The sequence below is a fragment of the Nyctibius grandis genome, chromosome 20 (assembly GCF_013368605.1).
Source record: "Nyctibius grandis isolate bNycGra1 chromosome 20, bNycGra1.pri, whole genome shotgun sequence".
Taxonomy (NCBI): Eukaryota; Metazoa; Chordata; class Aves; order Nyctibiiformes; family Nyctibiidae; genus Nyctibius; species Nyctibius grandis.
In genome coordinates, this window is record NC_090677.1 from 4414016 (window position 1) to 4439832 (window position 25817).

Genomic DNA, 25817 nt, shown 5'->3' on the forward strand with positions numbered 1-25817 from the left:
AACCTGGCTGCAAAGCAGGGGCAACGCCAGGGAAAACTCTCCCAGTGCCATGCGATATAGCCATTTTCTGCATCAGAGCATCACCCCTTAAAAAATTAAAAAATAAAAGATGAGCAGCACTGATCTCAAAGACCAGTGAAGTGAATTAATGGCGCAGTTAGAGGCAGCCAAGTAGTTTCCTTAAAGCATTAAAAAGATACTTATTCAAAGTAAACCAAGGAATGAGAATTGTTGTGGAGTCTCCTTCTCTGGAGATATTCAAAACCCGCCTGGACACAACCCTGTGCAAGATGCTCTGGGTGACCCTGCTTTGGCAGGGGTTGGACTAGATGATCTCCAGAGGTCCCTTCCAACCCCAACAAGTCTGTGATTCTGTGAGAGAAGGAAAGCCATGCTAACTGCAAGTCAGCACGGAAGGCTGCTATCAAGCAGCTTCAGCAGGAACTCCCTGGGGCCTGCGCAAGGCAGAGCAATTGCAACACGGGGCTGTTGCCTCACACCAGGCGTTGCATGCGTCCAGGGGAGAGCACGGCCGTGGCAATCCCTGACAAGCCTCTCACCTGTCTCAATATAACACAGGCTTGACAGGACACGCATCTTGTGAGGTGACAGCAGCTCCAGAGGAACCTGAATCCTGCCGTTCGGCCCCTGTGACATTTTGGGACATGCCTTCTCCCGGCGCTGAAGAAAAGGGGAAGCTAACGAGATCCTTTGGCAACCAGCGCACACCAAGGAAATGAAACACACGCTTCTCGGTTTACAGAAGTTTTTATTGTTCATCAAGGAAGCTTTTGTGCAAAAATCAAGACAATGTTCTTTAGAAAGCAACTGCACGTGTCCCCCCAGCATAACTCAAGCGGGTCAGGTGCCACAGTCCACAGGACAGGAGAAAAATGAAGAGACTCCCAGCGCTAGCACAGGACTTGCCCCAGCTCACCTCGCCCCACAGGTCACTAGCATGAATCCTTCATTACTAAAAACCCAACAAAATTAAAACCTTGCCAACCTGTCAGAGCAAGTGTTAATCCATCCCCACCTCCCCCCCCCCAAAAAAAGACAACGCCATCCAGGTTAAAAGATCAAATACCAACACAACCCATACCTCCAGGGCAGCGACACCAAGGAGAGCCCATTTCCTACCTGGCCTATCTGCCCCAGCTGGGATAGACCACTGGTACCACTGCACAAGCCTGCCAAGACAGAAAGCTGCAGGTGTTTTACATCTTTAGGGAAAATTAATTTATTTTTTTTTAAAGCCATGAGTGCTTCAGCATTCTGTACAAATGCAAACAGGAATGACAAACCGGTATTGCTGTCTGTCAGCACTGCCCCGGACATTGAGTACACACACACCGTAACAAAAACGCTGTAGTCGAGTGGTTTTCCATTAAACTGCACGAAAATGACTTGCTTGCTGCTAAAGCGTTGTTACCAGAGCTCCTGCCTCACCCAAGACACCCCAGGAAGAGCAGCAGTTGCCGGCACCTTTCTGAACAGGACTGGAATTTTCAAAGCTCCACCTCTGCCCGGCTCCTCCTTCCCAAAGGTCTCCTCAGAGCTACTTTGGTGCCTGTTTTGGGGGTTAACTCGATCAGAACTACACATATATGCTGGTAGGGGATGCAAGGTCCACCCCAAGCGACATAAGCTGGATTCTCATTCTCCAGGCCCTGACACCTCAAGGGCCTGACTCGTTTCCAGGGTAGCAGCCTGCCTTGAAAGGTTTTTGTTCAGAAGCTCAGGCCATTTCAGTGGGAGGCTGCAGAGGCGTGAAAGGCAGGCTGGCAGGTAGGCCAGCAGAGCTGCCAAATACCCCACTACAGCACTCTTACCATCTGCCATCTCCGCTGGCTACTCAGATGCATTTCCCAAGAGAAATGGGAACTCTGGAACAAAAAATTATCCTTCAAACTACTCAGAAGGGTGTCAGTGAGAACAGGTGGCAGCAGTGAAAACTGCCCACAAGCTTCAAAGTTATAGATGACTGAAATATGTTGAGAAAAAAAGAACAGATCAAGGAACAAACTGGCAGTTTACAATTTTTTCCATGTGTTCTGCCCTCTGTGCCAAACTCCCTTTGACATATGCACAGCCCCTGCTGCCTTTTTCTCCTCCATCTTCTACTGACGCAGCTTGCTCCACCTCCTTGGCACTTGGCTGGCGCTGCATGTAGGAAGCTGCAAGACTAAGCACAAATGAGCAACTAGGATAAGGAAAAAAAAGAGAGCCATTCCTTAAGCACGTCAGCATGCTTCAAAAGACTGAAACCCCACAGTACGGGGCTTGACAGTAGCACACCCATGCTTAGACCAAGTAGTCCAAGGAAGTAAAAAGGACAAGGCTGAGGGAGGGTTTCCTTAGCTGTAACACCACCACGAGCCATAAATGTGGTCACTCGAATGCAAACACATCTTTTTAGGTACCAGCTACTTTGAAGGGCACCTGGGCACGCAAAGTCCCCTCCTCTGCATCTGCAGAGCTTTGAAAATTCCAGCCGAAGGGATCCCCAGATTCAACATTATCCCTTAAGAGTTCCCCTACGGTTGCACAGAAAATTAATATTCCAGCCAGACGTTAAAAATGCAAAGCATGTAATCTTCCCAATGCTGACTACAGAGAGACCTTTGAAAGTTTAATTGCTTTCTTGTTCTTTTTTTAAATTAAAAGATAATAGTCTTGTCTCATTTCACCTTCTCTGCCATTCTTCCCAGCACCTAAAAAAACATTTCAGCCTACCAATTAAAAAACTACAACACACTGACTATTTTTAGGAGCATAATGAGTTAAACTGTACAATCAGAAGTATCTTTAAGTCAACAATGAAGATTCAATCCTTCAACAGCAGCACTGCTACGGAAGAGTTACAATAAAGGAACTTGAAGGTCAAACTGTTAATGAGGCAGAGAGGAGGGACATTTGAGATACAGCTCTCTGCGAACCTCGGCTCACATTTTTAAGAGCCATGGCAAACTTTCAGAACTGGAAATTCTTCTTCTAGTTCCACACGTGACGTTTGCAGTGATCCACAGCCTAAAGGGGAAGAAATAGCCTGTGTTAGTGGAAAAAAGGCTGTTTGCAAACAAGCACCCATCTACACATACCATTCAATGCCTTATTCTGAGCCAAGATCTTGGGAGCAAATCTGTTTTTCTTAAAGTGATTCCAGAGCAGACTAGAATAACATCCTCGTCCCCACCCAGAAGCTTCAGGAAAGAATGCTGATGACCCTTAGCCATTAAGGCCTGGCAAGGAAAGCATCAGCCCACAGTAATACTGGAAGCCAATTTTTAGAGCCCCATGAGAGGTCATGACATGGTCTGTTGGCTGCAGGAACACAGACTAAGTATAAAGCTCACACAGGATCATAGAATCATTTTGGTTGGAAAAGACCTTTAAGTTCATCACACCTTACTATAGATTCTGAAATGCTAGCAAACAGGTAGGGGGTAGAAATGAAAGGGAGAGGGAACAGTCTGCTTTAGGAAAGCTAAGGGCTATGGAAGACCCTCTAATCAAACTCAACCACTTCTAGCTAGTACCCTTTTGCTTCCTGAAAATGGAATTCATCCCCTTGAAAGTGTGATATAGAAGCTAGAAAATAGTTTATAAGGAGCTATCAAAGACCAACAGGAAACTTGAGGCAGAATCCTGCTTTACGTACGTTGCACTGAGCAGCAGTCTCCATGTTCTTACACCAGTAACCTGGACCCCAGACACAAGCTTCATCCCCCAGGAGAGGCTGTTTAGCTGCTCCACAGACTCCAAGTTTCTGTGAAAAGAACAGCAGCAGAGTCAGCATCTTTCTCTTTACACTAATAGATCTCAACTCCAGCCTTACATCTGAGCCGATGTGTGGAAGCAACAGTGAGGTGGCTTCAGGAGCTCCCACAGCACCATGCTCAACTGACAACTGCAGTCACACTTGCAGCTGAACAAGTAGACATTAAGCAGTAATCTGACACAAGGAAGAATTAAGTTACCACAACTGCTTCTTCATATTAAGTTTTGATAAACAGAGCTTCTAGAAAGGGACCTTTCTCAAGAAAGGTCATTTAACTTCCTCCTCTCATCACATTCAGGGCACACTACACCTTGTTACTGAACCTCAACAGTGGATAACCACTGGCAGCTCTTTTCTTCTACCCTTCCTTGCACAAGCTGTCCATTCAGTAAGCCTGAGGCATTTGCTCCAAGCATTCAGGGTGCTGATTTTTATTCCAGCAGAGTTTCTGCATGCTGGGCACTGAAAGGCACTCAGAAGAGCAGGCAGGACTCTATCATAGAGCCCGCACTCAACAGAACTAAATGAGATACTCACAGTGCAAACAAAAGTAGGATCCATCATCTCTGCCAAGAGTTGCACAACCACGGGTTCATACTGTTCCACAAACTGAACACACTGTAACAAAACACAGGTTGAGAGATTCTCCTGTTAGAGCCTTAGAAAGAAGAGGAAGATATGGTCTTCAGCAGCCTGTACACAACTCCAAACACCCCAATACTACACTCCAAACTCACACACCAGAGGCTTGAGCTCTGCAGGTCAAAAAGGAGTCAGTATCACACAACTACATCATTTTTTGCTAGCTCACACCTGTGAGCAGACAAGTTACAATGAGAAAGGGGTCAAAAGGAAAAGCACCAAGCAGGAGAGGCTTGGATTTGCAAAGCTTAGTCTCTAACCCTGGAGATCACCGCTGTCTCAAGAGGAAAGCACACTGAACAAGCTGGAGACAAACCTCCCGAACAGGATGGCAGCAATGCAGTAATGACTCTGAAGCACTTTTAGCCCAAGCAGTTCCTCCTCACTTCAGAGCAGGCAGCAGCAGTAACGCTTCCCAGCGGTAACAGCCAGCCCTCTAGTGGAGAGGCCACCTCCGAAGCACAGAAAGGTGTTGGCGCACTCAGCAGAGACTAACGGCACCAATTAATAAGCAAACGACAGCTATTAAACAGCCCCGCAGCAGGAATAGCTGTTTCATAGCTGCTTTATGTATATTGTATGCCTAGTAAACTTAGAAGCAGTTGTCACTTGCTGACTCTCAGAAGCCACCTATTAAGATTTCCAGGTAAATCTTGATAGCAGTGCCCTAACAGGTGCTGCTTTTTGCTGTCTCACTGGAATTATGCCAACCTACTTCCAATTACTTTGTTAATCCCCTGAACAGGATCAGTGTTGAGGGGAAAAGAAAACCCTTCAGCTGTTCCCACCCACTGTTCCCAGAGGATTTCCAGGCAAACCTTTACCGACTGCAAATTAATACAACAATCCAGCCAGTCAATTCAGGCTCTTAAAAGCCTCCATATAGTCAAAGGACTGCCAACCCCTAAGGGCGGGGAGTGCAAAAACCTCATCCCCCTGTGTGCCAAACTCCCTCCAGCCTCTAGCAGAGGAAGGGATTCCTTCAGCTCTGACCTGCGTTACACTGACTACTCTTATAAAAACCACCAAGAGATGGTGCTCTCTGGTTTTTCCAAACTGTTTCATCCTTCCATTCATCTCTCTGCCTTGTTCTCAATGGAAGGCAGGCTGCCACACAAGGCCTGTGTGGTCATCCCACTACCTCAAATCAAGCCTGCTCCTTCTTTTTTTCTCTACTGCACATGAGAAGCTGCTACGCTTCGGTGCTAATGTAAAGGGAAAAGCTAGGAAGGATCAGGCTGCTGAACACAAGCCAGTCCCAGCTGCACCTGTGGACTGTTTGTCTCTGGCCAGAGACCAAGGTGGTCAGTCAAACACAGAGACCTCTATTGTGAGTACCTGGACATTTACAGCAGAAGCAGAGACACTTGAAAGATGGACCTAAAATTAGCACGTAGACAGAATATCAGGTGAAACGCTCAGAAAATGAGGTAAGCATAATCGTCACTGTAGGACCTACATAAACCCAACAAATCAACAAGGACAGTTCCCAACCATCAACGAGACCATTGCTTTTTAGCCTACCTGCTGCACGAGCGCTTTACCTGATCACTGACAGACTCTGGCAGGAAGTGACAGACTTTTTCCAGTAAAGCTTCGATTTCAGCTGTCGTGGCATTCTTCTCTAGTTCTTTGTCTGCATAAGCTACCACCATCTTGCAGATATCACAGAAGCCACCTGCAGGTTTCACTAAAACTGAGAAGGAAAAAAAAAAAAAAAGTCAGTGCTTACGTAGTTCCCCCAAATAGAAGAAAGAAGGCAGCAAAGTACTAAAGCACGTGTCCTCAAAAGACATGTAATCATAGGTGAACTAACTCATTTTGCAACACCATCGACTCCTCATTACCAACCTGGCTGCTGTGGAGGCTTGTTGGCTGCACAGCATTTCAGCATCACACACACAGTTTCAGGATTCGTTGCCTCCAAGAGCATGTCTATCAAAGCCTGGCCATAGACATCTATGAAGTCCTTACACTGGGATTTGACACTTGCTGGGAACAGGTAGCAGACCACCTCCATTTCATGTACAATCTCCTCCTGAAGCACAACAAAGGATGTGTGGCAAATGAGAAACAGAAATCTGACTCACTTCATAAGTACATGTTTCCTTACTCTGTCCCACTCAGGATGGAAATCTCGCTCTCATGAAAATAGGCAATAAAATTAACTTTCCTTCCCCCTCCAACACAGCCCCATTTTAGCCAAAGTCTAGGAAAAGGAACCATTTCCACCACTTACACACCTCTGTCTTGTTGCTCTCCAAGAGGCCAGTCACTTCTTTCACCATGGTCTCACATATTTCACATAAGGAAAAAGTCTTCTCTTGAACTGAAGCTTTCTGAGTACGCAGAAGAAACATACAAAACAATAAATCAGCACTTGACCACATTTGACAGGGACAAATTGTAAAAGATCAGTCTATCAGCATTCACATTCAGGTGCAGCATTTACCTAGCTGGCCAGTTTGAGCTGAATTCAAAAGGTCAGGCAGAACCCAAAACCAACCTCAAAGGTCTCAGTAAAAAGCTTCTTTGAATGAACAGTCATTTTGCATGACTAATTAAGACTACAATCCCCAAGTTGTGTAAGGAGGGGAGTTGAATCTAGTAGACGTGGAGAAATAAGCAGCACCACAGTGACTGGAGTCAAGGGAAATATGAAGTGTTTTTGAAAATACACTAATTGGAGGACCAAATTACTAATTTACTAGCATTGAGAGCACCCTCCTCTATGCAAAAGAAACCTAGAAATTGAAGGACTTGAGGGAAAATGTTTGGAGCCTGTTAATCAGAAGTTAACTGTCCTCAACAGAGACTTTCCTTTCCAAATAAACCTCAGCCCGTGTCTCACCCAAAGGCCACGGGAAGCTAAGGTGCTTCTCCAAACTCAGAGCTTCAGCATTCTGACTCTGATCACTGATCTGCACATGCAGAGTGCTGTTCCATTTTTAAAAGGGATCAAAGCATAACTCCAAATTTGGAGCAAAACTCAAATTCAGCAATTTGCCCTCTAACATTTGAGGTGTGATTTAGAATGGCTGCTATACTCTGCTGCTGGAACAAGAGATCCCATTTCAATCCTGAAGTACTACCTTATAGCTTTGGTTTAGCATTGGCTCTGCTATTCTAACAGATCAGTCAGCTCTCCTGCTTTACAGATGAGCATCAGAAACAAGAAGAGGCCAGGAATTTATATGCAGGGAGACTTGGATTATTCTATGCATAAGCACTGCTATTTTTCTGTTTCACCTAGTTCATTACACTAAAGCAAAAAGGAAGGCTTCTGTTGAGTACAAGAAGTCCATCTTACCTCCACAGTTTCCATTTTTACTTCATGAACCACTTGAGCTGGCACGAGAGCCTGAAGGGGAACAGATTTCACGGAAGGACAGAAACCAACCATTGCACAAATGTCCTTTGGTTGCTGGAAAGAGATGTATAAGAGATTTTTAAAAGTCTAGAAGACTCTGCCCTTTCTATGGAGCCTGTGCACAGGCACAGAAAAAGTTCTAAAAGACTCCAACACAACTAGAAGTTTCATGACTACTTCAAGTGTTGCCAAAGCATTTGATATGATTATAGGCAGGACAACTATCAGGTGAAATCTAGCAGGTCCTTTAAAATAGGAAGAGGTTAGGCCACATCCATTTAAAAACCCCATTTACCATGAGCTCATACGCTATGCAAGCCCTTCAAAGGAGTTGACTTAAGAGCTACCAACACCAAAACAGGCCACCAGCATCACATTAGACCTGCAACCACAAAGCTGCGCCCCTGAAAGGTTTAAGTAATCACAGAAGAGGCTAATTATCATGGTCCAAGTTCACCCAAAAGCTGGAAGCAATGCCTAGATCAAAGGACTCATTTTCTCATTCAAACTACCTTCTTTAAAGCATTCAGTAACATCACATTTTGCAAATAGAAACACATTCCTGCATTATTGAACACAGCCTACAAGAAACAAAAAGTTAACCGTGTTAAAACCTAAACTTAACCCTTTTTACAAGTATCTGCACCACCTGTATTTCAAGTGTTCTGTTTATAGTAAGAGGGAAAACAGCAAACAGAAACAAAGCCTTTCAAAAGGCTAAGTTTTCCCCAAAGGTTTTAGAAACATACATTATTAAATGCAAAAATAAATGCCGGGCATGAGGCAAACTGCTCTAAGGAGGCCACATTATACCCACACAAAATGAGACAGGCTGTACAGAGTAATACACAAAACCTGAATTTTCCCACCTAAAGTCTACTTAAGCTAAAAAAAAAAAGTTATCTTTGGTCCTATGGGTAATTAGGATATCATATCCCACCCTGTCACCAGAGCAAGGTTCTTACAGCAGAGGCTTATGCAACAGTTAATACATCATGCCACAACCTCAAGCGCAGGCAAAAGCAGTATCTCAACGATACAGTGCTGCTTCAGACTACTACAGGCAGTTCCTTTAAGTCAAGTCCTTTGGTTCATGCATTCTAAGAAGCATTCCGAGATATTAATGTTACAGCAACACCCACATACACACAACATGTTCTCTCACGGAGAGATGACAGACACAAGGTCTCCCAGGACTGGAGAAATTAAAAGCCCAAATAGCTCTGGGAAGCAGGAGCCTAAAGGCCTCCCACATCTTCTTTTCGGTTCATATACTCCAAACATCTACACCATTGTCCTAGATTTAAACATTAGCCAAGAAAGGACCCAAGGACAGCTTCACTCAAGCCTTTTTGAGCCCAGACTTTAAACCAGAAGCTGACAGGAGCCACCGGCATGCGTTTTCTACATCTAATGCTTCTTGTACGAGAGCGAGCATGTTTTCTGCTCCACTGGCCAAAGCATAATCAAGCTGTAATCTTAGTAGCACAAACTGGTATCTGGAGCTGGAAGTAGGACTGATCCACTGGAGGAAGTCTGTAGTCTTTCTCTTTTTTAATCACACAAATATCCCTTGTATCTGTCAACACTGAGTACAATCACACCGTGTACACAGCTAATAGAGCAAGACGTGAACTACAAGCCCTTTAAGAGCAAGAAGTGAACTACAAGCAGGCTATCACCACAGGCAAGTTGCTCACCTACCTGATCCTTCTGTTGACAGGGGAGATTGGAGACAGAGGAAGAAAGCAGAAATTAAAGATAACAGTTAAGAGAAAAAAATGTCAAGCACTTGGAACTGCATATACTCTTTCCATGAAGATGATGGAATATGACATGGTCCCCACCCCAAAGATCCTTAGCATTGCTACAGCAACTCACATTTAATTGCACAGTGCTAACCAGCATTATTCATTTGAAGTTATTAAAGCATCCTGGGCAAGACTACCTGCAAAGAGTTTGAACGACACTCAGCTGGGTTCAAGGTGTGGTCATATTCCAATTTCAGGTATTAACAACACACTGCATTGCAATGCTTAAAATGAGAAACTAACTGTTGTTGGAACAAAGAGTTGCTTCCCCCCTCAAATGCTGAAGAAGCAGTATGAGCTTCCAAGTAGCCTTTAGCAACTGGAAACAAAAAAAAGGCCACTGCGTTGCCAAATTCAGGTTCAAGTCAGCCACACACTCTATTCATAAATTCACCTATAATTTGTTACGCTACTTGTGGCATCTAGGCACTGCATTCTCTAAGGAAAGGCTTTCCTGTTTTTTTTTAAAAGGCTTTGAGATCTCTGGATAAAGAGGTGCTATGGAGGTGGTCAGAGGTAAAATATCTTGTATATTCCTGCAGAAGATCGGAGTTGGTGCAGCACCGCTCACTTTCCATGGCTCCTATCAAAAGCCCAGAGAGCAGGAGTCTTGGGATAGCAATTCCAGAAGGACATTTAGTCTTGGTTCAAATAAACACGTTATGTCTAACACTTGAACCAGTTTTGCAATACTGTGACAAATACTAACTCTAATATGCTTAGCACAGTATTTGGTGGGGGGGAAGTGGTGCAAGTACAGGACTGAGATCAAAGAGTACAAAGATGTAATGCATCTTCTGTGTTTCAAAGGCTTAGAGTGCCTTTTGCACCGCTGAAGTGGTTGTGAAAGAAAAGGAAAGTGCTAAAGAAAGCATTCTGAGACTGAAGTTACTACCCAATTAAATGCCAAGTTCAAAGCATTAACACCAAGACTTACAGAGCAAAGGTTCTCCCCAGACTTTTACTGCAGTGAATGTTTCCCGTTTCCAAATACTTCAGCTACACAAAGGAGAAAAATTAACTGAGAGCAAATATTACAGTCTACTGATCTTACCATGTGCATCATCATTTGGATAGCCAAGTCAGAATATTCAGAGATATAGCTCTTGCACTGCAGGAAGTGGAAAAAGTCTTGTAAATATCAAACCACTTAAGCCTTAGAGTTAATCTAGAATTATCTACTACATCTCAAGATATTAATTTACCTTCTCCACTTAACTATTCTGTTGTCTTTCAGAGCTTGTCCCAAATATAAGATGGCGTTTCAGGTTACAGAATCATTGCACTCTAGCTGCTTTTCTCATGATTCCTTTTCTCTTTCCTCACTCACCTTCATTGGTAAGACCACATTACCCTGCCAGATCATTTTTATGAAAAAGGCTTTTAAGGGCTAGCAGCAATCTTGAGTCTTTTTCCTCCTCCCCAGTCCCATATGCCCCACCCCACCCAACTTTCTTGACCAGAATGTTTGATTTCAGTGTTGTTACTGTTATACTGTGTAACAGCCTACACGTGACACTCCTTTGTTTTATTAAATAGACATTGCATTGTTCAGTGCCTTCATTCTCTCAAAGCATTTTATGGTTGCATACAGGAACAGATTTTTAAACAAAAAAAGAGAGCTCACCATATCAGACATTCCAGGTCCCAAACGGTCACACTCCTCCTTGGCATGAGCAACCAAAGACTTCACGAAAGATGAGTTTGACCTCACAGCTTCCTGAACATCAGTAACCAGCTGAATGCAATCTTGGCATACATCCCCATTTCCCTGGACAAAGAGTGAAAGGAACCTTAGGCTGACATACCTTCACATGTTTTAGAAGCTTCTGTTACTACCAAGTTTTAAAAGCTATTCTGAACTATATCCAAGCCTTAATAAATACTCTCTAGAGTACTTACAAGCCTGAGCTAATACAAATAGACAAGCTACTGCTGGTATGTGCACCAGCCACTAGATGGAGATTAGGTACCTACTTGGCTCTGAAACCCAAGATAACTTAAGATAGCCAATCTTCAAAATCTCTTGGTTTTGTTACAGACCACAGTGGTAAGGTTTCTAAATCTGGCACAGACCTTACCTGCTCCACCCACAGCAGCTTGTTCTCCACCCACTCAACTATTTAACTCCCATATCTAGGTTTGCTATCAAGACTCAGCCTCTACTCACAAGTTCATTGTCTCATCTACTCCCCTTTGTCAACTATTTGTCTTCTCTGATCCAGTCTGTCACCTCAAATGCTTCCCCTGAAGGGCACAGCTAGCAGATTACTCAGAATGTGGGAGAATTCTTCTTCCTTTGAACGCTGGTGCCAAACTTGCTCTCAGAATAAAATGCTTCCAGTAAGACCTGCTTGACTACTACAGTGCTGGATGCAACAGCTGAGCACAAGACTTGGCTTTATGGACTGTGGTTGTTAATCCAAGATTGTATATATGGTCCACAGGGGCTGTAGCTATCTATCACCCTACTTAGCTTTAAACTCACAGGTTATGGAAAAAGGCAGCAGCACAAAATTCAGTGGGAGACTGTTACCCCGGTGAAGCACATCAGCTTAATCTGTGTGCAGTACAACAATCATCAAGAAGTTCTTATGCAAGGAGCACTGCAGCTCTGGAGCAAAAACCATGCACTTCTCTTGCACACTGGAATAGCACTGCACCCTTACCTTAGACTTCTGTGTGGGTTTGTCCTGAGGATAAAGGAGAAGAGGCACATTAGCCATGAATGGGGATGCCAGTTCAGAGAAATCCAGCTCTGGTATCTTATTGGACTGGAGTTGTTTCTGAAGTTTCATCGCTGCAAGGTGCTTCTGAAGGGACTGGCACAGTGAGAGGGCACTACATACAACTTCAGGTTTATCCTAGGGGAGATAAGATATATACATAAAGCTCTAGAGTGATGGCACTTTCACATGAAGTTCAGAGTAGAGAGTCATGCAGCTGGAACATGATAGGAAGTGAAAATGTTTCACAGCAAGGAAGCAGTCTTCAAATTTACACCATTAATTGAAACACCAGTGATCCATCCAGGCCTGAAGGATCATATGCACAATCTTATGTAAAAGAGAAATTCAGGCATCAACAGGAGCATGACTTTTAATTTCAACAGGTGCAAACTGTTATCTACTTACTAGCTCTTCTTTGACCATGTCCATGATAACTGGTAGGTAGGAATCCACAATTTCTTTGCACTCAGAGACCAGGCCTTCGTCAGGAAGAAACTCACATGATTTTTCCAAGTAAGAACGGATCTCATCCTATAAAAGATAAGGTGGGCTATAGACTATCAAAATATCTTTCTCTCAAATGCTCTTTCCATTCCCAAAATACATGACACAAAGCCTGAAAAAAGCCCCTTGGACTCAGGTAGGTCCAGGCAGTTGGCAAGCAAAACTAGAATGAGGTTTTACACTATAGGTCTATTTTCCCCAGTCCTGGGCCTTCAATGAGACCCTGCCAAAGTAAAAACATGAAATACTGCTTGCAAGGCCTGCACCACACAGTCTTGTCAGCACAGAACATTTACATTTAATAAGAGGAAGTGAAATTATGGACTAGTGGGACAGTGATTTGTGTATACAAAGTACCCCCAGGTTCACAAAAGAGAAGATGTGGCCACAACCAAAATAAAAGTTCACTTGGTGTAATCATCCACTTATAGAGACTGCAGTATACCACCTTTTAAGATCAATGGCCCACTGGCACAAGAACAATTTTATTAAGCATTTACAGTCAGAGATGTGTTAGAACATGAGAGACTCTAGAATTTGCTGATCTCTAAAACCAGGAGAGGCTGTTTCAAAGCCTTTTCCCCATGTAGTCTGGCCCCTTTCAACATTTGCTGCTTAGGTTGGGAAAACATCATGCAGACTATTCTTCCACTCCCTCACCTTGCAATCTTGTTAATGAAACCAAATAGTGCCTTGGAGCAAGGAGAAGGGGAGCTCTGCTTACCTCAGTGCCATTATCCTTCAAAACCTTGCCAGCCACTGTCACAAGTTCCTTACACAAGTCACAGGGGATACTGCTCTGGAGAGAGAAGTAGAGAGTTTCTTTGAGACCAAGTTAAGTAGCTGTAAATGCAGTGTGCAAATAACACAAAGAATGAACATCACATTTGGAATTGAAGTTAAGGAAGAAATACTGGCTGAAGCTGGGGTGGGAAGAGGTGTTTTTAAATAGAGTGAGGCTATTCCAAGCATGTCCAGCTCTAGCTTCTTCAGTAAATCAACACAGCATGAAGAAGCAGGCATGCTACCACTTGCTCATTTCACCTAGTCCCACCTCCCTTGAAGTATATTGCGCTGAGAAGCCTTCTCCTGAACCTCTTTTACCTTACTTGAAGAGTTCACACTTACTAGAAATCTAAGAACTTTTCAGGCAGCTTCACTCATTTTAGTTGTGCTCTGCCGTTCCGATATTCCTCCCTTCCCCTACTTTCCCACAAACCGAAACACACCTCAGCACAGATATAGCCAAGGTAGACTGAATGCATCTGTAAGTAAAACGCCTTTTTTCCTCCTAGAAAGCTGTGAAACAATACCACAAACCACAGCTACATCTAGTAAAGCAGCACTCACATTTAGTACAAATGCCACTTGAAAAGCCACACTAAATGTAACATTTGTACCATTATTTACTGTCACGGCTTTCACAGGTTAGCATATGCTGCACCTTTTGTGGAACATTAACTTACAAGACAGAACTAAAGAAGGACACAGCTTTTTTTGTAATAAGCCTATCAGTTTGTCATCACTCAAGACTAAGAAAAGGCTCTATGAATTAGGAGTCGGTTTAATCAGGAGGAACAAGTCTGAAATTCACCAGCTCCATTCCATGCTTTGCTTAGTGATTGTGCAACAGGTCACAGAAGTCAGCAGACAAGTTGTGCAAGGCAGAGAAGTGGAAAGCAACCTTTATCTATCACCCAAATTAAGGCATAGTAACCAAGGCGTCGGCAGATGTAACACTTAACTCCAATCAGAGACTTGAAAAATCTTCCATTAGCATATGGAAACCAGCTACCTCAAATGCAGGTGGGAAGAAGTCTCAGTAGTTGACACTTACTACAGTAGGCTTGTTCCAGACATTCTGCTGGCAGTGTTTCACTGCTCCACACTGCGACGCTGTCCGAACATTCTGACACCATACCTCCGGACCCTTCACGCAGTCCTTCTGCCACAGAACAGGGCTGGCCACAGCTGCCAAAGAGAGAATCATTCTTTCACAGTTGCACATTTGAATGATTTCTACTCCAAAGCAAGCAGGTTAATGCTGTACCGTATAACCACAACCTCTCCAATACACCACTTAGGTTTACTAACATTTTTAAGCACATTTCAATCCAGCAATTTCTGACCCAAAACCTGAGTCCCAAATACAGATTACACAGTCAAAGAACCAGAAAAACCATAACAGCTGAACTTTCCTACTGAAGTGCCTGAGTCTCAGCACCTCAGCAGTCCATTCCTCCATCATCCACCTTTAAAAAAAAAAAAGAAATCTCTACACTTCAGGCAGCTGATTCCCAAAGCTACAACCCCCCTGTTCTCCTGTCCTACTGTCCTTGCAGTCACATCTAGCTTGTAATTGCCATCTGCATTCCTTCTCCCAGGTGAACCATCTCTTCTCATTCAGCAGCTGTGAGAGCTAATTGGATTAGAAGCCACAACACCACACACATTACATGGTGGACTTGAGAGCCAGGTGCAGACCAAAACACTGATCATAAATGGGAAGTTTCAAGAAAGTCAAAGCAAAAGAGGGATGGAAAACAACGTGAGACATGTTCCATCAAATAGTTTTTAAACCCATTAAATCTACTTAGACTTTGTTTCATCTTGGTCCGTTCTTCAAACTGTGTACAGAAAAATTTGTAGGGCTGAAAAAAAAAAAAAGTCCTTGTCTGGACATTACCTCCCACCCCCCATGGAATTGCCTTGCAACCTATAAAGTTTTGAAGTAAAATACAGAATACTATTTCTGGACAGTCTTCCTAAAGAAATGTAGAAGATCTGCACTATTAGTAAGGACAAGTTAATCAACTGCACCCTTCAGCTACCTTTCCAAGCATTTGTTTTTTTTATTGTGCTGTCTAGACAGGACACTCAACTTCTCCCAGTTTTCTAAAACCATCCTATCTGTCAGTAGGCTCAGTTTCTTCAGCAATCTCCTACATTGCACTAATTATGAAGAAACAACTCCTAAAATCCTACAGCAGACAGGCTCCAAGGTAATCTGTCATGGTCTAAGCCTACATGGAACTGCTGTCAAAGTTTATTTTAAAAAAACAATGAAAACAACCTGTTCAAACCTATTAGCTGTACAGGTGTTGTTTAGGAGCCATTATCTTTACATGAATGCTGTTCACACATGACAAAATACTGTAAAATTACATCGTCAACCAAGAAGCAGGAATTAAGCTGTTTGATTCCTACAAAGCTTCTAGGAAGATTACGACAGATGAACAATCACTTTTCCATTTCTCATGTCTCAGTGCTAAGCAATTAGAGGATCAACTTAACGGCTGAATTACCAGTGCATCTACTGGGTATATAACCACTACACATCAAACCGAGCCAGATAAACACTGCTTTATAGGTGCATTCTGCAGCTTTCTCCGCTGTTGATTTATAAAGCCTGTTTACACTGGATTTCACAAAGGAATGACCCATTTATTTTAAGAAAAATGTGCTTCGCATGCTTAATCTTCTACACAAGAGCATGAAGTTTGCCACCCTCTCTCCCAGCAAAAAGCCTAGATTGTGTATTGTTCTTCAGCAAGACAGCACACTAGGACTGCTTATCAGACCGCAGGAATAAGACTTCAAACCTTCTAATAATGTATGCTTAGCAAAATATTTACAGATGGCCTGTTTTAAATTACAGCATTATTGATCTGGAAGCACTAAGAATAGTTAAGTTTCAAAGTCAGACTGGTCAGCCAAATAGCTGTCAGCTCTGGCAGGATGACAATAACCAAGTACACGCTTGGTTGAAGGAAAGAGTTATTCTTCCCTTTCAGATATTGGTATTGAACAATGGCAGGAAGGCTCTGCAAGGGATGGGTCAAAGTCTGGCTAAAGTCAAGCAAGACCTTGACTTTAAACAGTATAATTCAGGGCTTCCAACTATTTACAAGTTTAGCTTTTAACCTATGCCTTTAGTTCTGTAAATCAAAAGAAATTACTCCCCCTTCCCTGTTTGAAACATACTGTAAAACTATAGAACTAAATTATAACACTATAACAATAGTTATTCCAGTTTCTCAAACTCCTGATCCATTAAAACCCAAACTAAGGAATTCATGTTGTGACTTTCACTCGTTTGATCTAGCTCTTAATGAACTTTCAGTTTTTGTTTGGCTTTTAAGATTCTGTCACTGTATGACTTTTCAGATCCACACCAGCTTCAGCAGGATGTCTAACAGCTAGTCTTGCTCCTTCTTCCTCATAGCCTCTGATCTGGATAAAATAAAAACTATCCTTCAGATTTATGCTTATTTATCGGCTTTTTTGGTTGTATGTCTTTATCAAATTCCCTGCTGCATGGCTTCGGTATCAAACATGCTCACACAGTCAGTCACTAATGCTCTGACTTGCCAGGACACAGCAAGGGGTATTGGCAGGGCAGCAGGGTTTTGTTAGGCTACAACACTGAGGAAGACGACCAAAGAGCAAGGCAGTAGTCTGAGACCTTTTGAAGTGAGCAGTGCAGGTTGCAGATAATTCTGTTCAGAAGGAAAAAAAAAAGTAAGTCTTAAAATTGGATTGATTTTTGACAGTATGTTAACTACTTGATGCCTCTGCGCTGCTTCCCTGCAACACATCTCACCAGTTTGGAAGAATAAAAGGGTAATTTCTCAGAAGAGATGTACACAGCCATATTTTCTCCAGATTCTACTCAAAGCACTGCTGCTGGGCACACAGTCACTTCGAACTTGAGAATAAGGACACTAATGTTACCTGCAATCCTCTAAAGGAGGACCAAAGACAAAAATCTAAGAGCTTGAGCATGGACAGTGAAGAATGAGAAGCATCAAACTGTTCATAAGCCAGTGAACACTAAGAACTAGTTTTAGGATGCAAATAAGCACCCCAAACACCTTCCCACTGCTATTATTTCAAGTGTTCACTCCTGCACAGCATCAGAGGAAGATGAAATGCCAATATAGCTATATAACTTTTCTGTTAAAAAAGTTAACAGATCCAGGAAACTTGAATCAGCCATGCCTTGAGGATGAACACTTATCTACAGAAAACAGAAAGTGGAGGAACTGCAGTGTCCTTGCATTTCCAAAGGACACTGGGGAAGTTCTTTCCTTCTGAGAAGACAACTCTACATTTGATGCTTTCAGTACAGATCTTTCTGGTCAAACGGTGACTAGGCAAACGTCTGCACTAGGGCCACGCATCACCAGCACATTTTAGAAAGCAGCTACAGAACAAAGACGACGCGCAGTAAGCATGGCTTCGCTTCTTCCATCTTCTACAGTGACTTGAAATACAGTTAAGCCTGTATTAGTTTACTCTGTATTATGATGAAATATTTTTACTGCATAACTCAATGTCTAATATGAAATGATGCACCTTCATTGCAACAGTATCCACCCTCCCTTTCTGAATGTCCTGGGGAAAACAGAAACAAAACTAAACAACTCCGCATTAATTCAGATCTTGCAGATTCAGGAGAGTCTGAAATCCTTTACTGTTCCCACTACTTTTTCCCTTTAGCTTGTTCTATTTAATTATGAAATAGCATTTTTCCCTATTAACTTACATCACAACAAAGCAAATGTGCCAGTGAAGCGTGTTAAGACCTTTCACAATAGAATGAACAGGTTTGAGTCTTAACAGTTATCTTGCCCATTCCCTCCAAACAGCCTCTGCTGCAAGAAGAGTGGTATTTCACATATTAATGTGGTATTTCACATCTCCAGCACAGCAGCAAGCCAAGAGAAAACAAAGTACAGCCAGTTACCTCACACAACTCTCAACACTTGCTGGCTAAACCCAAGGGGATTACCTTCGTAGTTATCTCTGGCACCCCTTTATTTTATAGGTTATTCTTTATCTAAGGTCATCCATTTTTAAATAGGTTTCTCCTTTCTCTGTAGATTAGCTCTCAACAGTCATGTGTCATGCCCACCCCAACCTGCCCCCCCTTCCCCGAAGTTCTTGCAAGCCACTATTTTTAGAGCACCAAACAAGTTTATCTGTGAAGGCCAGGGTGTTTCTTTACTCGTCCTCTTCACTGGTTCCTCCCCTCTTAAACTGCTTCAGAGATGTTGTTTCTTCAGTTTTAGGAGGAACAGGCTTTGCTTCACCAAGCTTATCCTAAATGAAGCAATGGAAGAAAATGGAGGAGGAAGGAGAAGTGGGCGTAGAAACACAATCCCTGTATAAAGGGTACGTCTTTCAGATGTGGAAGACTTCAGCTTTCAGGCTTCTAGCCAAGCTGCCAGCCTACAGGCACCCTGGGATCCTTGCATACACTCACACAGCTTCTCAAAACCACAAAAAACAAACAAAAAAACCCCAAAAACAAACAAAAAAAGATACATTAATAACCACTCTGACCCCTCTGATGCTCACATCTGACAGACAAGAGAAGTCATCTCCCAGAACAAGCATTGCCTCAGAAACACAGCCTGTAGCCCAACAACATAATCAAAATACTCCAAGAGCTGAAGTGTAACAGCAGAAAAGGAAGGAGAAAGTTTCCTCTGAGGCCCAGGTCAGCAACCTCACACTGCCAGAACACCAGTAACACAGTCCCAACAAGTGACAGCTACTGCACATTGCATGGGGCTCCGTCGGGAGCTCACACAAACCCCAGTTTAAAGGCTCTGAAGATAAAGGGAAACTGCAACTTGCTCCCACAGTGGTACCACTTACTTCAGCAACTGTGTGTTACTCCCAGACACTTCAAAGCAGCAAATGCTAGCTATCACCTCCTTCCTTGACACTAGGCATCTGGAATGGAAACGCTAACATACGGTCAGAAGTTAGGGAAGTAGAGGTGACAATCCTCTCAGACAATACCACCTTTTCTACTTGGAAAGCTTACAGAGCCACACATGGGAAAGCACAGCTCAATTCTTCACTCGTCTTCAGGAAACAGGAACCTAGAAGGAAGCTTTTAATGGCTGGATTACGATTCTGCAAGGAGAGCTACAGGAAAATTGCTCAGTAATTACCTTTCCTGAGAATATCCTTCCCTTCCCTCAAGCATTTGTGTCATTCTTCTTCCAGGGAAAGGTGGCCAGAGCTTCTTCCCAAGATTCTCCAAAACACATCTTAAGCCATCCCCTCCAAAGCTGTACTGAATCTACTAATGAAACTTTTGTGATCATCCTTGAAATTTAACACCTTATATAAGCTTCTGTGATGAAGGGGGATTCTATATGGGCCAGACCAGATTCCCTGAAGAGCCAGAGGATAAATCAGAAAACTATCACCTAGAACACAAAGAAAATCAGCTTGAAGACTCAAGCCTCCTCCAAACAAACTGCTAGAAAAACCTCTGTGTGAGCAGCATTTTTAGAGACAAATTAACCTGCAGGTGGCAAGAAAAGGAAAGAGCTGAGCTGCTGTTCACTTCAATGGGTTGAAGTCAAATGCGGAAGATAACTTGGGGTGTGGACAACTCTTACGCCTTCACGACAATCTAATTTGCTCCAAGTATATAATATACTCATCAGGAGGGATGCCCTTTCCCAGGCTGTCCCACTTGAAACACTGAAGAAAGACCATTCATAACCTCCCAGAAATGGCCCACAGACCAAGTGAATGCATCAGTCTCTGCCATTCTGTGCTCAGTTAGTTACTGACTTTTCCCCATTTGAGAACTGCAAAAGCAAAGTGTGTTCAAGTTAAAGAAGTGGAGAGCAATCAATTTCACTTCACTGAATCTTACAAAGTGTCAACATGTCAAGGACAGACCTCAACCTGAAGTTATCTGAAGGGCTCAGTACTCCACAGCCTCTCTGGTCAGCTGGTGAGTTTAAGTAAAATTTAGGAGTTGTAACCACATCACCCACTAGTAACTCATGCCAAAGGTCTCCTATGCCTCTGGATTAATGAGGCAGTAAAATGACCACAGTATTTGACAGATTACAGGCAATTTGCAGAAGAAATGGATGAAATCTGGCTAGCTGTTATCAGTATTCCAGATGTCAGTTAAAAATCACAGTCTTCCTGTCCAATATCTACTGATCAAGTATCAAGCTTGAAACATTCGTAACTCGTGCAACTCACAAGAAACTAATTTTGAAGTAATGCCATGATTGGGCTCTTGCTCTAAGTAGGGAGCACATTCCCATTCCGGTTCACTACCTCTGCTGTAAAACATTGTTCTTACCTGATATGCTCCCTCGCTTCCCTCACGAGAAGACAAGCATGGCAAGAGGAACAGTGTACGCAGAAGCAATCACAATAAAGTTAAAGACAGCACAGAACAGGATGAGCTGAAACAGTAAAATCAGCTCTACTGTCCCAGTAAATTGCCCCCGTTACTATAAAAGTTGCAAATAATAATTCCACATTGACCAGAGGTTGCTACCAGGCTGCCAAGCAAGCCCCGACTTCTGCCTGAGATTCTTCTATGACAGAATCTAGAAGAGATATTTGGATGTTCAAGGGCATCTGGCAGTCCCATGTAGTATGTTCAGATAATTTCTTGGGAATATGAGAAGCATTTCTCTACACCTAAATGTTTTGAACACACTTCTTGTTCATCTCCTTTCCTTCTCATCTTGGTTTGGGGTTTTTTTTTGGGCGGGGGGGCATGCAGGAGACAGGTAAGTCCAGAGGCATCTAAAAACTTCAGAAAACAGAAGAGCAGTTCAAGACATCGCCAGGAAGAAACGGGGAGAGTCATCTTGGGAGCAACGTTCTTTTTCACACTGCTGCCAGAAAAGTGCTTGAATGCAGAATGAATGTCAGACACAGAATACAACTCAACAGGAAGCTCCCTCAGGGAAAGAAAAGATATCAGACTCATAGCTGAGCACAGGAAGCATGCCAGAGGAATGAAAAGTGACATTTTAAAGAGCAGCTTCGGGAAGGACAGCAGTTAGATATGGGAGAGCCTGGAAAAGGCAAACTGTGGTGCACAAGGTGAAAGAATAACCTACCCAGGAGTACAGTCATGAAGCAGTTGATAGGAGGAAAGAAGAAAGTTGTTAAGCCCTAATCCTGCAGACTAATATCTTGCATCCCAACACTAACACAGTCAAAGGACTTTAAACTGTTATGTTCGAAAAAACAAACCTTGAAATCTCATTGCAAGATTCATTTACTCAGCATCTCCAGGAAAGTCTCTCTATTTGCAGACTTTTACAGAGCAGAGGACAAAGTTTAAGAACTACTCAAGGTAAACAGTGCAAACGTGAGACTCTTCAAGAGAAAGAAAAATATTGATATCTGAAATTAAACATTGCTCCGTGACCAAATATACAGACAAGCATTGCCTCAAAATATACACACACACTTCAAAGACCACAGAAGCACCCCTTTTAACCTGCAAGAGGAACTCTGATATCTTAATAGCAGCAAATTAATTGCATACAAAAGCTGCTACATAAAGAAAAAAAAATTAAACAGAAAATGGACTGCGAGTAAATTCTTAAAGAAAAAACAAACACAAACTCTTCTTTTTGCCATGTAGTTCGAAGGCGTTGCCTCAAACCTGCTTTAAAGATTCAGATCCAGACGAGACATTAAAACAAAAGCCCACAGGCAGCCAGCAGTAACCAGTCCCGCTTCCCCTGCAGATACAAAGTAAAAATCTTCCTGCATGTTATACCACAAAACCCTCCCTGAAAACAGCACAGTCCAACCTCCCCAGAGTCCCAGCTGACATCACCATCACCTGATGGAGATAAGTTCAGTTTTGCTGACAAGCTCCCACTCTCCCATTCCACGCTCTACATATCTCTGTTTTCAGAGGTTCCCAGCACTGCATCTTTGTGGTATGCTGAACAGCACAAACCGAGATTGCAAAAAGACCACGAGACTTCAGAAGCTCTGCAGACGCGATGGCGCGCTTCCCCGAGCGCGGCCGTGACCAGGCAGAACAGCTTGCGCAGCTCCTCCAGACACAACCAAGAACAACTCTGGCTATTTATACCTCTTCTGCAAACAAGGAGGAGATTGTGCAAGGGCAGGTTTACACCAGGCACGTGACTGGTGCGCTATCGAAGCACCGCTTCGTTATGCCACAGTCATAAGGTGCCTCATACCTGCAGCACGCTCTAATTCCTCTAAGAAAAACATATTTTTTAGCTGTAAGACGCTTTCCACTGTTTGCCTGATTTCACCTACAGTAGTGGACTGCATCAGCCTAGTTTTTTTTGTTAGAAACCACATCCCCAACCAGAACAAGCCTGCAAACTACAGAGCATATAGTCCGAGTTCATTTATCCGCCTTTTCCACTTCCTCCAGAAAATTCATGTCAGACTAACTCAGCCTTCAGCTTTCCTGTCCCCAGTTGTTCTGACCAGTGTTTGCTAGAGGAATGACACCTCAGTTTGAAATCTTGGAAGGAAGGAAGATTAAGTCTACTATTTTTGGGGGGGTATGAAATAATCACATCCTCAAACTTTTTACTTTCCACTCCCAGCTTAACCTTTATTTTACCAAAAGGAAAAAATTCAGCTCAAGAGAAACTGACTTCTGTTTTAACCACGCACCCAAGCTTCCTCCGTTCCCGGTCTCAAAGACAAGCAATAATCAAAGTGCGTATCACTAGTGCAGAGATCTCGAGTCCTGTACACCCTGCTTTAATTTCTTCGTGTCTCCCTTAAAGGGAAGGTGCACAGAAGCACTGTAAGTAGGTCAACCAAAAACCCTCATGGCCTACCAGCCACGCTGTAAGCCAGCCAAGTAACCCCATTAGGATACGCCAAGGGGTGGCTAGATTTTGATATAGCTAATTAGTCTGCTTACTAGACAAAAACAGCGCTTCAGCACAATCTTCAGAAAAATCTGCACAACACTACCATAGGTGAGTCAATTAGTAGTTGTAACAGGACTCAGGTGAAAAAAAGACAGGTTTTTATTTGTGTTAAAACAGTGACTTCCTAAAAAAAACAAGCCTAACAAGTCTTCTGCTAGGCTCAGCTGCATAAACAAGCCTTTAACAGGTAGACCGAGTTAACTCTCGTTGCTAAACTGGTTTCTCATCACAATTTCCCTAAATACACTAATGGGAAACCTGGTTGATACTTCAAGGCAAATCCTCTTCTCTCTTAAAGCACAAGAAACAACAACAATTTTAGCTATTTGGAAACAATTCCAATAGAAATGATAACCGATGGCAGTTAATTCAGAGGAGAGCAGACACAAGTGTCATACTATTAAAACAGATAAATAAGCAGAGTGAAAGCTGACATTCACTTCCTTGTTTCCAGCCTGAAAAGTCCAAGATTCTCCATTACGTTATCCACGTACCAGTATATTAAAAAACTTCACTTATGAGCAGTGTACAATCATGTGATATTTCCTAGGCACGGTTTACTGTAGTCTGCCAGCTGGTTATTCCTATGGCTTCTGAACAGCAAGTCAGGCTTTTTTTTTGTTGTTGACTTGTGAATTGTTGCATGTTAAATTCATAAGCAAATAAGCTCTAGGTTTAAAATAGTCTTATTTAAAAGAAAATTCTTCAAAAAAACGTGTGCATCACTGTATTAGACCTTCAGTTTTGGTGTTTCTAGCTATTCTGTATCATGACTCCTCCAGTCGCTCTATGAATCATTGCCGCAGCTCTGCCTAGCTTCTGCAAAGTACAAAATACAAGCATTGCCTTTTCTAGCCTCTAATGCTAAAGGCAGAATATCAGTTATTGCCCCATCACCACCACTTTCTCCTCAGCAACAACAGGTAACAAGGCAGCGAGCAGCAAAATTACTGGAATTTTCCATGTGGAGCAGCAGACCCTCATGAAATGAGGCTGCTAAAAGCATGCGACAGAAGAGGCTACCTCTTGCCATCTGGAAGAGGATTAACACCCATCTATGCCTGAAGTGCCAAAGATAAATGAAGAGCTGGTGGCAGAAAAACAGGTTCTACCAACGGCTCTTATTTGGCTCCATGAGGTGATATAGTCGCCTAATTAGTGTCAGATACGGACACAAACTGACCCGACGCCACCCCAGTGCCATCAAGAAGTCATTTACCTACCAGCAGTGAAAGGCTGGTTTCTCGCAGGGACTTCCCTCCTATCCCTGCATTTATCTTATCGCTATTCTTGGGTGATTCCCCCCTCCTAAATACACCTTTTCCACCACAGCCACCCCAAAGCCGCCCTGGATCTCCCCGCTGCCCCCTTCTCCCCCGGCGGGACCGTTAGGCCCCACACCGGGCTGCGCCACCCCGCCAGGACGCTCCCCCCACCCGCCCCCCTTATCGCTGCCTCCTCTCCCTGCGCTTTCGGCAGCCGGGCCCGGCAGCTCCTGCTGGGAGAAGACAAAACAGCTTTAGGCCCGCCCGCCCCCCCGCTCCCCCCCCTACGCCGCCTCATCACAGCGCCGGCCGCCCTCAGCCCCTTCCCGCCCGGCCAGGCCCTCGGTGGTGAGGAACCGCCGACCGCCGCGGCTAAGCCTGACGGAGAAGGGGCGCAGGAGGCGGAGGCAGGGCCTTACCGGCCGCCAGCAGCCCGAGGAGGCAGAGGAGCCGCCGCGCCATCGTCCCCGCGCCCGTCTGCAATGCGGCGCCGCCGCCGCCCCCCCGCCCCTATATAATGGCTGCGCCGGGCCCCACTGCGCATGCTCGCCCACCGCCCCGCCCGGCTGCTGCGCATGCGCGGGGGAGGGGGTGGTGAGGGGCGTGAGGCACTCGCCCCCCCCCCCCTCCCCTCCCTGCGCATGCGCACTCCGCCGCGCCTCCTCAGCCGCCGTCGAAATGGCGGCGGGGGCCGCGGGCTGCGCTCCGCGGTTCCACGGGCTCCTGCCTGACCGGAGGAAGGGACCCCCCCCCAACCCCAGGCCACAAAAAGGGGTTCTCACAGCGCCGGCCCCGGGGCCCTCAACTGACAGTGCCCCCGAGGCGGTGGGAGCACCGCAGGCCCAAGGGCCCCCAGCGCTCGCCCTCCGCCCAGGCGCGGTTTGGGCTGGTGGCATCTCATCGAGGTGCACACCAGCGAGGAGGAGATGGGCCACGGCAGAGCTTCTCACCTTGTTCCCTGAGGTTTTGGGGGCAGGGGGCTTGT

The 25817-nt window shown here is 44.1% G+C and overlaps 1 protein-coding gene across 1 annotated transcript; it reads right to left on the bottom strand.

Moving 5' to 3' along the window:
* Window positions 1–749: 749 nt before the first annotated feature.
* Window positions 750–25359, bottom strand: LOC137672371 (prosaposin). The gene is made up of 14 exons (XM_068416536.1): window positions 25252–25359; window positions 14675–14808; window positions 13562–13636; window positions 12739–12864; window positions 12274–12468; window positions 11232–11375; window positions 10659–10715; window positions 7734–7847; window positions 6667–6762; window positions 6275–6461; window positions 5968–6119; window positions 4319–4399; window positions 3662–3769; window positions 750–3030 (listed from the first exon to the last, which is right to left on the bottom strand). Exons 1-14 carry the CDS (start codon window positions 25292–25294, stop codon window positions 2995–2997), a joined length of 1548 nt encoding a protein of 515 aa, XP_068272637.1. The 5' UTR covers window positions 25295–25359; the 3' UTR covers window positions 750–2994.
* Window positions 25360–25817: the final 458 nt, after the last annotated feature.